This window comes from Micrasema longulum, unplaced genomic scaffold (genome assembly GCF_059751315.1).
Source record: "Micrasema longulum isolate JH-2025_06_02 unplaced genomic scaffold, ASM5975131v1 h1tg000900l, whole genome shotgun sequence".
Classification (NCBI taxonomy): Eukaryota; Metazoa; Arthropoda; class Insecta; order Trichoptera; family Brachycentridae; genus Micrasema; species Micrasema longulum.
The window spans coordinates 495,786-512,511 of NW_028278091.1; the positions used below are offsets into that span (position 1 = coordinate 495,786).

The window sequence follows — 16,726 nt, forward strand, 5'->3', positions numbered from 1 at the left end:
TATTCATTTTCGCATTCAAATTAAGAAACACAGGCGACATGCAAGATTTCAATCAATCCCTATGCATTGTTATTATTTTATTTACATTAATGATTGATAAAAACGTTTATACAATAACACATAATGATTCAATTGGAGACGAGATGGAAACGATTTCGGTGATATTAATGCAAACAACCAGGTACTTCACTGTTCTTGAAATGTAAAACAAGAAAATATTGATATTAATTTACATAATTTTTCTTTATATGTTTTCAGTGTATCGCTTACGTATCGTGTAAAGTCAGCACACGCTGTAAAACTTACAGAAAGACAACTCCTACGGTGGCTCCTACCAGTACTACTTGTGATGCTAGTTTTCCTTGGAACTTGGACCCTTTCCGACCCTCCTCATGCTGAAGATGTTAGTGTACTGTAACCACCTTTAAAATATAATCTGCCGTCTAATCTTGGAAATGTCTTATACCATTTATATTATATTTGTTTCCAACAAACATATTTTGTTTTTCAGATAACTGATAGAGCTGGACTCAAATTTAAACAGTGCACATATAACTGGTGGGATCACAGCTTAGCTCTTGGTAAATAAAAGAAAACATTCAAGTCATGTATTTTGAATATTTACTATCTCCACTAACTAAAAATAAACTTCCTTTACTGTTTTAGTCAAATAAGTCATACTAATATTTGTGCATTTTTTATTTATTTCCAAATCCGTATTAAAAATATTGCATATTGTCGCTGCGCTAGTAATATCTATTAAATATTTATATTTTTTTATTGTTCCAGAGAATTTTACAAAAGAATGTTAACTTAACAGAATAGATTTTACTAGCGCAAAGACAGAAGTAATTTGTCACTGGTTGTTAATTTTTTTTAATTTTATTGAAATATTTCAGTTTTTTTTATTGACAATTAAAATTCTCAAAACCGTCCTATATGAAGAAGCGGGTTTTAGAAATATACGACTTATTTATCACAAAACATAACTTTTAATAGTAAATCACCATTCCATTCTTCATATGATTTTTAAATACCATCATATTGTTTTTCAATTACCTTTTAATTCTACAGGTGAAATTGCATTCTTACTTTGGGGAGTGCGAGTTTGTTATGGAGTCCGACATGCAGAATCCCTATATAATGAAGCAAGACTGATCTCTTATGCTATTTACAATATTGCTGCTGTCAATTGTTTGATGGTTACATTCCAGTAAGTTTAAATACAAACTAATGTAAATATAAACTTTCAAAAGTCTAAAGATACAACTCTTATTTCCATACAAAAATTACAGGTTGGTGACAAGAGTCATTATTTATCAAAATTAGATTTATATACTGACACAGTATTATCAAAGTTGCTTAAACTTAATCATATAAACTAATTTATATCCATACTAATATTATAAATGCGAAAGTGTGTTTGATTATCATATTTTTTCCATATGGAGAGCCGGATACTTATTTTTCATCCCGAATCAAAGAAAGTGTAATGAAAAAACATGTATATTATATTAACAATGAGCAACGTTATTTTAAAATGAGTAAGCGGTAAGGTGAGATGTCAAGAATCAATTTGAAATTAATTCTTCAAATTTCTATAAATGACTTACTTTATCTATGGTTAGTTTGGTTTGCTTTTCGTTTTGGTTTTGTAGGTAGTAGGATTTTAATTTTGTGAACAGAATAATCATGGGACATCATCGTAAACTGATGGATCGCCGTATTTTTTTCATAGCGTAGTATGAGGTCCGGCAATAGATACAAGATACTTTCTGTCCTGAAAAAATACATCATTCCACCAGGAAAATTCTTAATGCTAAATGACAAAACTAATTGATTACCTGACTAATTTCTCCCTAATACCATGTGAGCGATGCCGCGGGTAAAAGCTAGTAATATATATAAACATAATGTAAAACTAATTTGAACTATCACTCTAGAAAATGTAAATGTTTGTAATGAATTTGTTACATTTTTCTTACAGCCTGCTAATATTTCCAACTGTAGGACCAGATATGAAATATTTCTTAGGCTTCCTACGCACACAGCTGTCTACATCGGTAACCGTGGGTCTTGTTTTTGGCCCGAAGGTGAATATAATTTAATAATGACATTATAATATTCATACAAAATAATATTCAAAGTAATTTACGTTGTGTTAGGTTACTCTAATGAACTTAACCAAACCTTTCATACTCCCAGGTTGTGCGAGTATGCCGAGGATACGGAGACCAGTGGGATAATCGCGCAGCAAGAGGAATGTCGGCATCCTTTTCACTAAATGGCATTGGCTCCATACATCCTCACACGGCACCCACGCCACATGATCTGGCCCAGGAAAATGAAGAACTTAAGGTCAGAGTTTAATTTTATATATGTATAGTCATGGTCTGCATTGGAAGAAATGCAATAGTGTGTCGTGGCGCTGTCCAGTTGAGTTAAGATAAAATTTAGCTGATATCTAGGCACCAATTTTTATTGACTCAATCGGGCAGCGTCAAAATACAATACCACATTTCTTCCGTGCGCCTTGAACGTAGACCCCGCTATACCTACCTGTTAAATCAGTAAATCATTTCCTTTTTTTAAATTTAATGGTTTTGTTTTGCTTGGTTTTACAAAATATAATGATGACTTACTGCTATTAAAATTTTTTTTGGTTTTAAACAAAAGTTTTAAGTACCATTAGATGAAAGAAAATGATTGAAGAATACAGGATATAAAGGATGGATGTCAATTTTTTGTGTTTTATACCAATAATGGCATCTGACGGCAGTTTACATGATCTACATTTCTGTTTAATAAAATTTGACATTAAGACTGTACTGAATCTGTCACCAAAATATTTGTTTCAAAGGTGGTTTAACACTGTGATATTTACTGTCCAAGCAAAAGACTGATCACCTTACCTTCGTGTGACAAATGATCGAGATATGCTGCATTTGGTGTTTCAATATAGTGCCCTACACACCATCAGGTATGGAAGGAGGTATGATGATGATATCCTATAGTTTAAAACTTTTTTTTTTTTGATTTTAGGAAGAAATACAGAAGTTGGCAGCGCAAATAGAATTCATGAAAATAGTTCAAATGGAACTTCACAACAGACACTTAAAGCCAAAACCCGGGGGACATTTCACCATGCCTGTTACTCCTGTCATTCAGCAGGTAGTTATAGTACTTCTAATGCAGATCAGAATCAAACTTATGTGAATACAAAAACTTTTTAATGAATACTTATAAAATCCAAAAAGTAATTTATATACTTTTCTGCATAATTTGTCATATTTTACTTTAAAATGCACAACAAAATGCTATGTTTTATCACCCCAGTTTCTCTGCATTACAAAAGCGGTGTTAGTTCATATGTGTTTTGTTTTCTAAAAATAAATAACATTGCGTTACCAATTTTGACTACCGTGCATAAAGTCGACATGAGATATTTTATTTAAGGATGTTTTTTCATAGTCCTTTGACATAAGTGTCATTTTACTTTAACATACATAATAAATGATTCTGCAACGTTTATTAATGCAGCATCGTACGCACCATTTAAAGTGAATAAGGATAAAAAAGAATGTAAGCATTAATATATATAGAACCCTATCATCCCTTAATCTTTTATTTATTCCTTTTAAAGCGCATATTTAGTACGTAAATATTCTCTATAAAAGCGTTTTCAATGGCCGTGAGAGTGTTTGGAATAATAGCCCTGGATCTTTTCCTGTCTCCTTGCAAATTCTTTACCTGTTCTACATCCTACACATTCCTCATAACATAGTGTGTATAACATAAGTATTTTTATTAATAAGTTTATATGTGCAAACTCTATCTGCACACTAAAATACAGCTGTTCTTTGCAATTTTGAACAATTTTTCTTTTGATCTGTCTGTTTTTTAGTTGGCTGAAAGATTTGGCCATTAGCAAAAAGCCAGCCAAAGTGCATATGTTTTTTGTACTTGAAGTTTTAAATGAATAAATATTTTGATATAAAAAATGTGATTATGAAGCACCGTGTACCTTTTACACCATAATGTGTTTATAATTTTTACACAGATTTTATGCTTTATCCAAAACGATAATAAATGTTTACTAATAAATTTCTCGGAATAGTCACAGTTTTATAATTTTAAAAACACAGTTTGTGTCGATGTACAGGTGAATGAAGACAAGGAGGGGACGGATAAGGAAAACGGAGCAAAATCCGGCTGACTGGTAGCTTGGTGCGCCAGTGGCTGGCGATGGCCGGGCCCTGCCGCACGTACCCCTGCCCTCGGCCCTGAAACCAGATCTCCAGTATACGTATAATTTAATCAATACCCACAGTACCCACATCAACAAAGAAAATGACACTACAAATTAAAAAAGCATGTTTCCCATTTCACACCCGTCTGCACCCGATAGCGCACAGGGCAATGCATTGGTACACTTGATGCAGCATGCATCGGTCATATGTTGCCTTACACTTCAGGTGCCAGTCCGGGAACATGAAATACTGCAGTGTAAAACCACCCTTTTAATCAATATTTAATGTCGACCTTCCCAGGAATCGAACCCGGGACCTCAAGCAACAAATAATTATTTTAAATAATGAGTGATACAATAATGACAAATAGTAATGCCAACACGGTAGACAATACCTATTCTAAATTAGAAAAATTAAAATATCGGGTAGCACAGTGTAAAGCGAGAATATTCCAAATTAATGATGTCCTGAAATCATGCTTATAAAACTTTTCTTCTGTAAAACATACTATTTTTGTAGTGTCATTTTCACAAACAATATGAGACATGATCAAAATCAACTTATACCTACCTAGTAAGAAATCATAGCCTCTTTGATACTCCTCACTAGATTTCAGTTCGCCGATCCAACCACAACTTGTCATCAATATTTAGTTATAAATATAATTCACTATTTAGTCCGAGCATGCCAAAGTTTTTCTTTAAAACTAGTTTTAGTGAACTAAATGTACATTGAGTTTATTGTAATAGATATGATACTATATAGATGTAATACTAGTATTCTCAACAAATGTAGTCCTATGATTGCGGAAAAAATGTGCATCATTAGTAAAATACTAATACATATACCTGGATGTAATTCTTTGAGGAATTTAATACACCTGCAAATTGTAAACCTATCAATAAAAAAAAATACTCTGTCAAATATTTCAGTAAGCCGATACAACTGCATTTTTTTGTTTCTATACATAATATGTACTGTGAAAAAAAGTATTTAATTATGTCCTTACTATAATTTAAAATAAAACCAATCGGAATTAATTTTCAATCACAATTTTTTTTCCATACAAAACTTTTCCATTTCCATTTTTTCCATTTCTAGCATACAAAACAAATAAATTTTAAAATACAGCAAAATAGATACTTATTTCAATCATACTTTGGTTGGCTTATTTTGCAAACCTTACTAACATAGTCAATCACCAGTCCAATTTTCAAAAGTATTGAGTTCCAAAACATTGACACTCAAATCATAAAAATATTATAATCTATAATACATAATACATTACATAATGTATTTTTAATATCTGAAGCATTAACTTTGTGGTTAAATGTTAGTAATTATTGGTATATATAACCACTTACCAACTTTTCTGTCTACCGGTTTCTCGAAACAGGTAGCTACAGAAAAATCCGTAACAGATAATTTACAAATATTTAATAATATTTATATTATATAAAATGTATTCCAAAAACTGCCATTATTTTCTGTGAATATTAAGTATCTTAAGAGATATTTCGTAATTTATTGATGTTTTAGGTAGATGGGTGTGGTGGATTTCCCTGTAATAATACTGAAGAATAATTAGGTGTCTATAATATTGTACATCGCAAGTTTGTGCGAGATAAGGTTCTCTATTCTAAAAGAGCTTTCCTAAGTACAGCTTCAAGTAACTTCACCTAAAGATAATGTACTTACTTATTTAAAGTTAATGTAAGTAAATGTTTTTATTGGAATTAAATTCTATACCTTGTACAATATTACTGTTAGATGTTATGTACCTGTTATTTATAATGAAAAATGTAAATATTATTTATCCTTGAATACCAAAGATTAGTACCTATATGTTTAATTATTGTTATTATTATTCAATGACACTTTCTTGGTCTCTGTATGGATTTTATTATAAACTTTTTAAAAACTAGATTAGACTAAGTGTTGCCAAAGTATAGAGCATTAATTTTATGTTCATTTTGTAAAACAGTGCATCAGATTTCCAAGTCCTCAAATGAACAGGTTTAGTTGTGCTGAATTTCCTTTTTGTTCTTAAGATAACAGAAAATCGAGTTTTTTTAGTAAAATATATTTGACTATGGAGAGACGTGGGGATAATTGAAGCAAAAATGTCAATATCTAATCGAGTATTTAATACTTTGTACACATCAATGGGAAGTTCAAACAATAAAGCATATAAATTTCATATAAAAAACAAAGTAAAGCCCCATTTTGACTCAATTTTTCACAATTTTTGAATTTCATATAATTAAAACGGTTCGTAATGAATAGGATCTAACAATAATTTTATTGTGATCGTAGAACAACGACGGACAAATTATTTTATTTTTAATCTTGAAAAGGTTTTATAAAGGCTCTATATTCCAAGTTTGAAAAAAATTTAACATCTTTTTAACCCAAGTATTAAAAGATATACTTTTGTACTTATCGAGTTATGACATCAAGTGCAAAAATAAACCGCTCTCATGTGAAATTAAGAAAATCACATGTGTCAATGTTCTACGATCATGACAATTTTATAATAAAATAAATATTGACAACGTATTTATACCAGCCAAATATTTTTTATCTTGTCTTGAAATTATGAATTTTTGTCAAATTGAATAACTTTCGATCAAATTTGAAAAAATATAATATTTCATGAATTCGCTTGTTAAATAGATGTCTAGATTAAAGTAAATCTGTTTTTAATGTAGGTGTGTAATATATCACATAATGGATGACTCATCGGGCTGTGTCAAAATATATGTTGCATTTTTTTGCAAAATTGTACAATAATGTATTTTAAGATCATATTTATGTTTCTGGTTTTTTAAATGTAAACCTTTTAGCGTAATAATATTAGTCTTTATTTATTTTTGAAAAAAGGAGCGAGCGTGATAATAACGAGTTGTTGCAGATGAATTATTTAGCTCCACTTGTTACTCTGCAGTTCTGCCCAGCAATATTATTGCCGGACTAAAAAAACTGTGATATTATCATAAGTATTGGATGTTAAAGTCAATTTTTACACTAAATAATTGAGAAATGATATTACCAAAGAGAGTCCAAATATCCTATGGAAATACTGAAGTTGTTTGAGCTAATGAGCTTGAAAAATAATATAAGGATAATTAAAAGAGTGCTGAAATTTAAATGCTTCACATTTTATTGAACAAAATGTAAAAGTGGTGGTCAAAGATTTACCAAAGTCTCACCAAAGATGGTAATTTATCATTTTTATTATTTATATCTGTGTTAATATATCCCAGTTAATTCAACTAAATTATCCTACAGATTTTATTTAATTAATTAAGTGCTTTGTAAATGCATAGTAGCTTTAAAATCTTTTTTAAAAAGTTATATGTATATTACTATACATGCAGATAAATGTATTTTCCTTTCCACATTTAACTATTCATAATTTAAAAGTATGTATGTGAATTATTATACTACAACAAAGCACATTTTCATTTCTATACTGTGCATTAGGGTGTCCCAGAAAAATTAAAGTTTTATTTTTTCAATGCATACCCTCTTATTTTGTTTGAATGATGTCAAAACACTTATAAATAAAATTTCACGTAAATTAAATCACGGCAACCCGTGCCGACTTGCATCGGAACTTGTCAGAACTTACATAGTACGGCGCGGGCGAACTAAGTGTTAATGTGCTTGTTATATCGTGTTTGTTTTTATTAGTGAACGCATTGTTTTCGTTGTGTCAACATGTCTGTGGAGTTACGCAGTTCTAAAAAGGAAATATTTTTGGTTGGGGATATAAAACATCAAATTACAGGTTCTAAACTTCCCTCTAATGGACAAGTGCTGGCGGTTTTATTTTATAATATTCGCAAAGTCAATTTAAGCGTCAATGAAAGTGCAAATGTTACTATTCGTGAGTGCATTATTTATTGAGAAAAGGCACGTATACCGACTAAATCTTTACCTGTTAAGTTTGTGTTAAGAAACTTGTAGCCTTATACCAAGATTGGAGAAATTTGCAAAAAGATGCAAACAAAACTCAAGATGTGTTTAAGCAGCGTCGACAAGAGTTTGTTACAAATACAAAAAAATTGTTTGTTATTGCACATGCCGATGCGCTTCAATTAATAAAGATTAATGAAGATAAGATTTTCTTACAAAAGCAGAGAGAGCCAGGACGACCCGGTTATTTAGCTGGAGTGGACAAAAAATTGACAGAAAAGGAGGAAAAGGCGAGTCTTAGAAATATCCAGGAGCAAAAGCGGCTGGCCACTTATTTGGCATCCACAACACCCTCTACGTCTTCTCATGAGCCATTACAAGAAACTTCATCTTCTGATTCTGAAGTAACGGACTTACAAGAAGATTTGTCCATTCCAATTGAAAGGAAACAGCCCGATACTATTAAAACTTCTGTGAAGAAAAATTTCGTTACTCCGAAACTGGTGGCGGCATTAGACAGGTTTCAGTTAAGTATGAGAGATTCTGTCTTTATTATTGAAGCACTTGGCCACAACACTGACGAATTTCCTATATATAAGTCCTCCATCCAAAGAATTCGTACAGAAAAGCGAAAACAGCGCGCAGAAGCTATAAAACTTAATTTTCAAAACAATGTACCAGATACTGTAACTGTCCACTGGGATGGAAAACTGTTGCCGGCTTTAGATGTACGCAAATCTAAAGAGAAACGTCTACCAATCGTGATTTCATACGATAATAAAGAACAACTTATTGCTGTGCCAAAATTAGAAAACTCATCGGGAAGCGAACAGGCACAAGCAGTTTGGAATGCTATTGTTGACTGGAATCTTGAAGATAAAGCACAGGATCCTCTGTTGTGATACTACTGCTTCTAACACAGGACGAATAAATGGTGTATGTGTGCTTCTCGAACAGAAATTGAACAGAGAAATTTTTATTTTTGCTTGCCGCCATCACATCTACGAATTGGTACTAAAAGCTGTGATCGAGTCCAAAATCAACCAAGTCACTAAAAATCCCGATATCCCTTTATTCAAAAATTTTCGATCAAACTGGAAAAACATCAATGTAGAGAAGATACAAAGCCACAAAGAAACGTTATTACGTCTGAACGATTCTAAAATTGATGAACTTGAGTATTACAGAACTGAATTGACCAAAGAAATTGTAAGAGATGACTATCGAGAGTTAATAGAGCTCTGCATAATATTTCTTGGCGGAGATAAAGTTAATGAATTTAAAATTCGGCCTCCAGGCGCCATGCACCAAGCAAGATGAATGGCGAGAGCTATTTATTCATTAAAAATATTGTTGTTTAGCTCTCAATTCAAAATGTCAAATAAGGACAAAACAGCTCTATTAGACGTCTGCCTGTTTATCGCCACATCCTATGTCAAGCCTTGGCTGCAATGCACTTTAGCGGTAAAAGCGCCCTACCAGGACTTGTGCTTTTTGAAGGCTGTGAAGGCATACGAAATGGTCGACAAAACTATATCAAAATCAGCTATACAGAAGTTTTGCCAGCATTTGTGGTATTTAGCAGACGAAGTGTCTATCTTGTCTCTATTTGACGATGATATAACCCAGGAAAGTAAGGTAAAAATAGTTGCTAATTTGGCCAAAGAAAATCCATCGGTCCACAATAAACGCTACATTCCATCGAGAGAAGAACTTAGCGGGCCTCTTTTCGAAAAAAACATCAATGACTTTGTTTCCATGAACAGCAGATCCTTTTTCAGGCGACTCAAAATTGGTGACAGTTTTCTCATGGAGTGTCCTACTTCGTGGCCTGCTAATGCTTCGTTTCAACACGCTAAAATGAAGGTACAGTCACTGAAAGCAGTTAATGATACGGCTGAAAGATCTGTTAAGTTGATGCAAGACTTTCATGGCTTAATCACAGTGGACGAGGAACAAAAACAATATTTATTACGTTGCGTACAAGAACACAGAAAAGTATATCCTGACTGTAAAAAACAAACCTTAAAAAGAAAATTTCATTAATAATGTCCTTTAAATATATATAATACATAAAATATGTATAATACATATGATACAATAATCGAAGTACCATTGTTTTATTTACAAAATAAATATTAAGTTAAAATATTCCCCTATTGTTTCCATTCAAACTTTTATATTCAAAGTTTGACATCAAGTCGGCACGGGTTATCGCTATCCGATTTCAATAATATTTATTATTTCAGTTATTAAGGTCAAATGGAACAAAATAAGAGGGTATGCGTGTCTCAATCTGTAAAAAAAAAATTGCCCTTATAGTCTGGGACACCCTACTGTGCATATTTGGAGGGTGATGGTTCTTCATGCAAAAAAAAACAAATATGTCAAAATAGCAATGGACATACTTTTTTCATTAAAGAGCTTAACAATGAAAAAATAATGAGAGATAATTTTTCATAAGAAATCATGCATTAATTTTTGGGTACTGGTCGTGATTTTTTTTCTGAGTACTGTGAATGATGTTGGCTAGTTGAGAAATTTCAAAAGTTGCCGTAGGCAAAAATTAACATTTTATTTTTGGCATTAAAAAGAGTACAATATTTTTTTATTGTTCTTATAATACAGAGCAGTAAATAAACAGACTTCGAACTTACAAATTCTGTCCCAAAATCAGAAAATAATGAAAACAGTGCCAAATATAACTGCTACAAAAATTGGCCAGAGCTTTTCCTCTTCTTCATATAAATTAATATATACCTTCCATTATTAGAGGTGTCAAAGTGACAATAATAAAGATGGTTCTCAAGAGAATATTATAATATAATATGTGCATAACAGTTCCAACTATTGAAATGCAGTTAATAAATTTCATTATATATACATGTAACATACTATAAAAAGGAAATAATATCATGATATTTATACATTAACTTATTCATGGATGCAAGCTTTATTTTTTTTAAATAAATTATTTCATTGAAGAGTGGCAAACTCTTTCTTCCATTTGCCAAATAAATGACTTCGACCCACATGTATAAGTATTCGAGAAATTGGTGATATCAAGTGAACATTTTACCAGTGAAGATAAAAAATACCTTTGTATAAAAAATTCAAGTTTACTTTAATCATAAAAATACTTCATATTCACATAAGATTTATTTACAATAAACAAAAAAAATTATCTCATTTAGAGAAATGCGATAGATTTTTTCATTTACAACACTTCTTCACATAAAACTATATTTAATTTATTGCTCTCTGGCGGAACAATGATAAAAAGTGGGGTTTTGGCAATATTGGCACTAGAATATATTTATAAATGCTAATAAATATTTTTAAGACAAATTAGTTCGATTGGAAAGAGAAATTTCTCATCTAAGTAGTGTATTTTATTAGTGGATTCAAAATTATTTACATAATCATAAATTTTTGACTTCTTAAAACTAGGGTCTTTAGGCAGTTGAATGAGCATTTCTATTTAATATATACGGCTATATTCATTGAAAAAGCCACTGCATATGCTTTTGTTCATGAATAAGTTAATATAATTAAAACAAAAATAGTTACTTTATTCCTTGAAGTTCCAAAATCAGGAGTGTTTATATATATATACCTACTATTTTCTGATATCCCTTGCCATTTTTACATTATTAAATATGTGTAATGTTACCAAAGTTTGAATTTTTTTTTTCAGCCAAAAATATTTTTGTATGTATTTTATTACTATCAAAATTATATTTAAATATGAAAAATTAATAAACTGAGTCAATAAGTAAAATATGAACTAAAATAAAGCAAGTAAAAATCGCTTTGATTTTCAAGACCACAAATATTAGTTTACGTTAAAAAAAAATCCTGTTTAAATTTTGAAAATATTTTCAATATAAAAAGAAAAGCACGTGTGTGTGGTCTTGAAAAAAATGTTATCTTTAACAAAAAATAAATTCTGTCAATGCTGAGTCTCGACAAGCAAAAATCTCAAAATAAAATAACTATGCTAATTGGTTATTGAACACAGTGGTTTATTTGTCACGGAGAAACAGTTTTGTTCTGAAACTGATTAGCATTATTTTATTATGTGCTTTAAATTTAAATTCAACACAAAATTGTGAAAATATTAATTACATATAAAAATGTATAATTACAACCCTTTTAAATTGTCACTACTTAATGATTTATGCTCAATTATAATACGCATGAGAAGGCGGTTTAATTTACATTTTTTTAATACAAAAAAATAAATATATTACTAGACCGCTTTTCATGTTAGATAAGCACTTAACTCTATAACATCTTTAAAAAATATACACTTCCTTTAGGTACCACAAGCGAGATATCTCATGCATGGTACAGTGTAACATGAACATTTGCATCTAGAATATGTTTTATCGACAATTTAACACTGCCTAAAATGAATAGAAAAACCATTCCGCATGATATCCTCTAACAAAACTTATCAATATTGAGAATATTTTTCTTTCTCAAAAGCATTTCAAAAACTGTTGAATTTATCTGGCATTTATATGGTTAAGAGCAATCTATAGAACGTGTTTAGAAAAAACGTTCAGACGAGACCATACACTGGAGAAAAGAATCATTATTGACCCTAAGTCATTATTGTTCAATATTATTTTCATTATATTATTCACAGAGCACTGCAATCAGAACAAGTTTCTCAGCGTTATCTTGATCTCTGATAACAATATTAAGGTAAGATAAACAATCTTGCAATTCAGTTCCATGCAACACGTAATTAACAAAATTTGGAGAGACTTTCAAGAACAAACCACAAATAAGTAACAAGAAAAAATACTAAATGATATATAAAATTCAAATACCGTTTTCGGATAGTACATATCGACACATCCTACATACAACTGTGTAACTGCCTCATCCACGGTTATAAGACTGTTGCATTTTTGAAATCTACACCTTTGAAACTTTAATATCAAATATTAAAAAAATATAAAAAATCGTTGGAACATGTTTTTTTTAAACATATAAATGTTTAACTGCATATATCTAAAACAAAATCCAAGGAATAATTAAGTACGTGCCAGCTACAGACTATTACGCGGGGGTAATGCGGCGCGGCGCAGGCGACGGAGATCTGCCCGTCGCTCAGTTCTACCTCGGACAGCGAGAGAATCAGGCTCCGCCAAAAATTTGAAAAAATTAAAAAACACAGGTCTACTTATCAAAATAATAAAAATTATCGAATATTAATGTTGTGACAGCGATACATACACAAATTTAAGACCATAATTTAATTACGATTTTTTGGTAAAAGCTGTGTAAGTGAACATTTTAGGGGAAGATATCAAATGAAGTACAGAGTAAAACTATTTAACTAGGCAGATACTCATGAATCATTTTAATGAATCCCATTGAATAAGCCTGTATCAGCGACTTACAGTATTGATGACAGGTTACGTAGCAAAGTATAAGTGAGTATGTGTGATAAAACAAAAACTAGTGATTTCAGAAAGAACATTTATTTTTTATCTTATTAAATAACTCAATTAAAACCGTTATGCCGAATTTCACAGCTTTACTACTTAAGAACAGCAAAATATCACGAGTTGATTTTTTTTTAATCTTTAAAACGCTCTCTTGTAAAACTTACTTTTTCAGTTACACAGCTGTACGCAGGATGAGTCGATATGTCCTTAATAGCATTTCAAATTTGTCATCAGGTGGTCGATGAAATAATTATTTGGTGCTGACTTAGCCGGAAATCAAACTCGGGATATCAATTATTGGAGCCCAACGCACTAATCACAACAAAATAAGTATTATTGAAGGCAAACAATGACTCTTTTATGTAATTGTGTATCAATCGCCGCTTTGTAAAATAAATCAAGAAGATAATGAAATAAAATTTGACTACTTAATTCCCTCTTAAGATCTCCTCTTCTATAAATCATAATTTCATAAACTATTTTTTTTATTTAAAAAGTGTTAGTTAACATACTAAATTAGATATATTTTGCCCCCTAAAAAGAATTGGAGTTCTGTGAAGGTGTCCTTAATAATAATGGTTCATGTAATTAAATAATGTAAAAGTAGCGAAATGTTTAATATTATGCGATTAATTAATTATATTTTCCATTTTAAAATAAATGATGTTAATAAAAATAATGCTTAAAAATGTATGATTAATGACATACTTATTATATTATAATGGTTGTTAATAAATGTGTTAAAAAATAAAATAAAAAAAACTCATGATTGTGTTTTATTAATTACATTTTCTTTTTAACAATACATATATTTATGAATACGAAGACTGAAATAAATGTTAAAATCCTCATCTGACATCTTTTTACCTGGTGATCTTCATGGTTGTGTTGAAACAATTAAATCAATTTAAAATTGTAGTCAATAAGTAGTAACGTTCTATGGTCCATAATGTATTTATTATGTAAAGTGCACTTACATAATATAAGAATTCGAGTCTGAGAACGGCGTTTTCAACACAAATGAGCACATAAACTAAAATAATATCATCCTTTATCAAAGTGAATCTTGTCTGGAAACGGGATCTTATTCCGTTGCATGCCTTGTAGTATATCAGTTATCATCTTATCTTCTTCAAATACGTATTGAAAAGAATCCGCAATCATTATTTCGTGTTCCAGATGTGCTTGGGATAATTGTAAAGATGAAATTTTAGAAAGCATTTCCTCCACTTCGCGTTTTAATCCATCGACTTCTTCTTGGGCAACATTTTGATGGTTTTCATCTTCTGGCAATATTACATATTCGGGAATAGAAAAATATTTATCCAAAACAATATTTATTTGAGACAAATGTGCCGCAGATTTGTTAGTGCAGAATTCGAGTAACTTAACGCATTTAGAACTGACATTTTGCTTATATTGTTCACTCAAGTTAGACGATGAAGTGAAATATTTTTGTGCTTCCTGGATTAAAGTTTGTAATTTGGACTCGACTAAATTTTTAAGCGATTCCTTTAGAGCTTGTCTCCCAAAACTGAAATATTGTGTCTCGTACTCCTCGGGGCTTTTAGCATCGCGGGTTTTCTGCATTTCCATTGTACCTTTATGTTTTTTTACTGTTTATACTTTTTACTGCAATATCGAAGTAGAAACTTCAGTCCTATTTATTTTATTGCCATCAAACGTCAAATTTCAAAATCAACAATCAACAAATGACAATGACAGTTAAAGTTCAAATTTTAAAACATAAATCATAGACAATAGATTAGCCAATAAATATCCTCCATCTGCAGAATTCGCATTAGGCACTGCTGCAATGGTTCTCACCTGTTCAGAATTAATGTCTGGGACTTTGCCATTTGTGAATGTCAGCTTGATAAGGAAGATTTAAGCCAGTTTTTTTTGGATTATTTTTTTTCGTTTATTTTTCCATGGAATTTTAATTACAAAAATAAATCTTAAAATTTAGCTATAACATCATTTGGAAAAAATGCCCACAAAGACTTTAGCGTTTGAACGGGGTTCATTCTTTTTTTAATGATTTAAAAGACATATCCCATGCCCCATAAATGACTATTATCCTGATTTCCTCCCCGACCTCTCTGATATTAATATCCCATCCCCTGTTCATATTCTATCTCTCCTGTCCCCGCCCAATAAACATGTTTATAAAATTTCATGTAAATATCTAGTTTGTAATGGTGTTAAGATGTAAATTTGTTTTATCATAATATTAAATGTAAAGTTCTCAAAATATTAAATGCTAACTTACTAACCTGAATATATTACTATCACATATGTAAATAAACGAAAAAACAAAACACTTGACACTAGCCAGAACACCCGAGTTGAGAGGTGAAAAGGCCATAAAAAACGAAGAAGAAGAAGAAGAGCAAAGCTGGTTGGTGACTAAAATAAAAAAAACATATTTTACAGGGTCTCTCTTTCTCTTGAGTGATCGAATCGGAATATTCGAAGGAATTTCTTCATCTTCATTATTCGTTGTTGTCACCACATTGGTTATGACATTTCAGACACCTCTAGCAATCTTCTTTCATTATCATTCTGCCTTACATTCCCAAACATACCTAGGGCTGACTCCATTCCGTCTCTTTGAGTTCTCACTCATCCATTTGAATCTCCCATAAGTAGATACTACTCTCATTCACTTGTTTCATATTTGTAACACTAGTCCAAAACTTATCCTTTTAAAATTCGTGGTCGGAATTAACCAGGCATAGCACATTAATATTATTATTTTTGCTAATCAAATTTTGAATCTAAGAAACATAAGTCTAGAACTTATAAAGTCATACTTTTACACATATACTATCATTCTGGGAGACAAAAACAAGGCATCTCCCTAACAGGCATTACCTGTATTTGGGACCTCAGACCAGAGAACCACGATACCACCGTGCTCCATCGCACCGCTTCTCTTTTCCCAGCTCTCTGTAAAACATGCAATTCTGCATTTTTGCACCTTTCTTTTCTGCGCACCATTATTTCAGACATATAACTTCGTGACTATATTTTTCATTTCACCACATTTCACCCGGACAGATAAGTACCATTAATTTCAATTGGCTT

At 31.0% G+C, this 16,726-nt stretch overlaps 2 protein-coding genes across 2 annotated transcripts in view; one reads left to right on the top strand and one right to left on the bottom strand.

The window, feature by feature from the left end:
• The window catches only part of LOC148278268 (putative G protein-coupled receptor CG31760), a 119,764-nt gene extending 114,396 nt beyond the window's left edge, over positions 1–5,368 (top strand). The window contains exons 11-17 of the mRNA XM_088231642.1: positions 259–403; positions 512–581; positions 1,075–1,213; positions 1,988–2,093; positions 2,206–2,358; positions 3,043–3,171; positions 4,163–5,368. Of these exons, the coding sequence (XP_088087768.1) occupies positions 259–403; positions 512–581; positions 1,075–1,213; positions 1,988–2,093; positions 2,206–2,358; positions 3,043–3,171; positions 4,163–4,216 (796 nt within the window). The 3' untranslated portion in view covers positions 4,217–5,368. The remainder of the gene's footprint in view (positions 1–258; positions 404–511; positions 582–1,074; positions 1,214–1,987; positions 2,094–2,205; positions 2,359–3,042; positions 3,172–4,162) is intronic.
• A 9,184-nt stretch (positions 5,369–14,552) lies between these two features.
• On the bottom strand, positions 14,553–15,362 carry LOC148278269 (uncharacterized). Its single transcript, XM_088231652.1, has one exon. It carries the CDS (start codon positions 15,230–15,232, stop codon positions 14,681–14,683), a length of 552 nt encoding a protein of 183 aa, XP_088087778.1. The 5' UTR covers positions 15,233–15,362; the 3' UTR covers positions 14,553–14,680.
• Between the last annotated feature and the right edge of the window lie 1,364 nt (positions 15,363–16,726).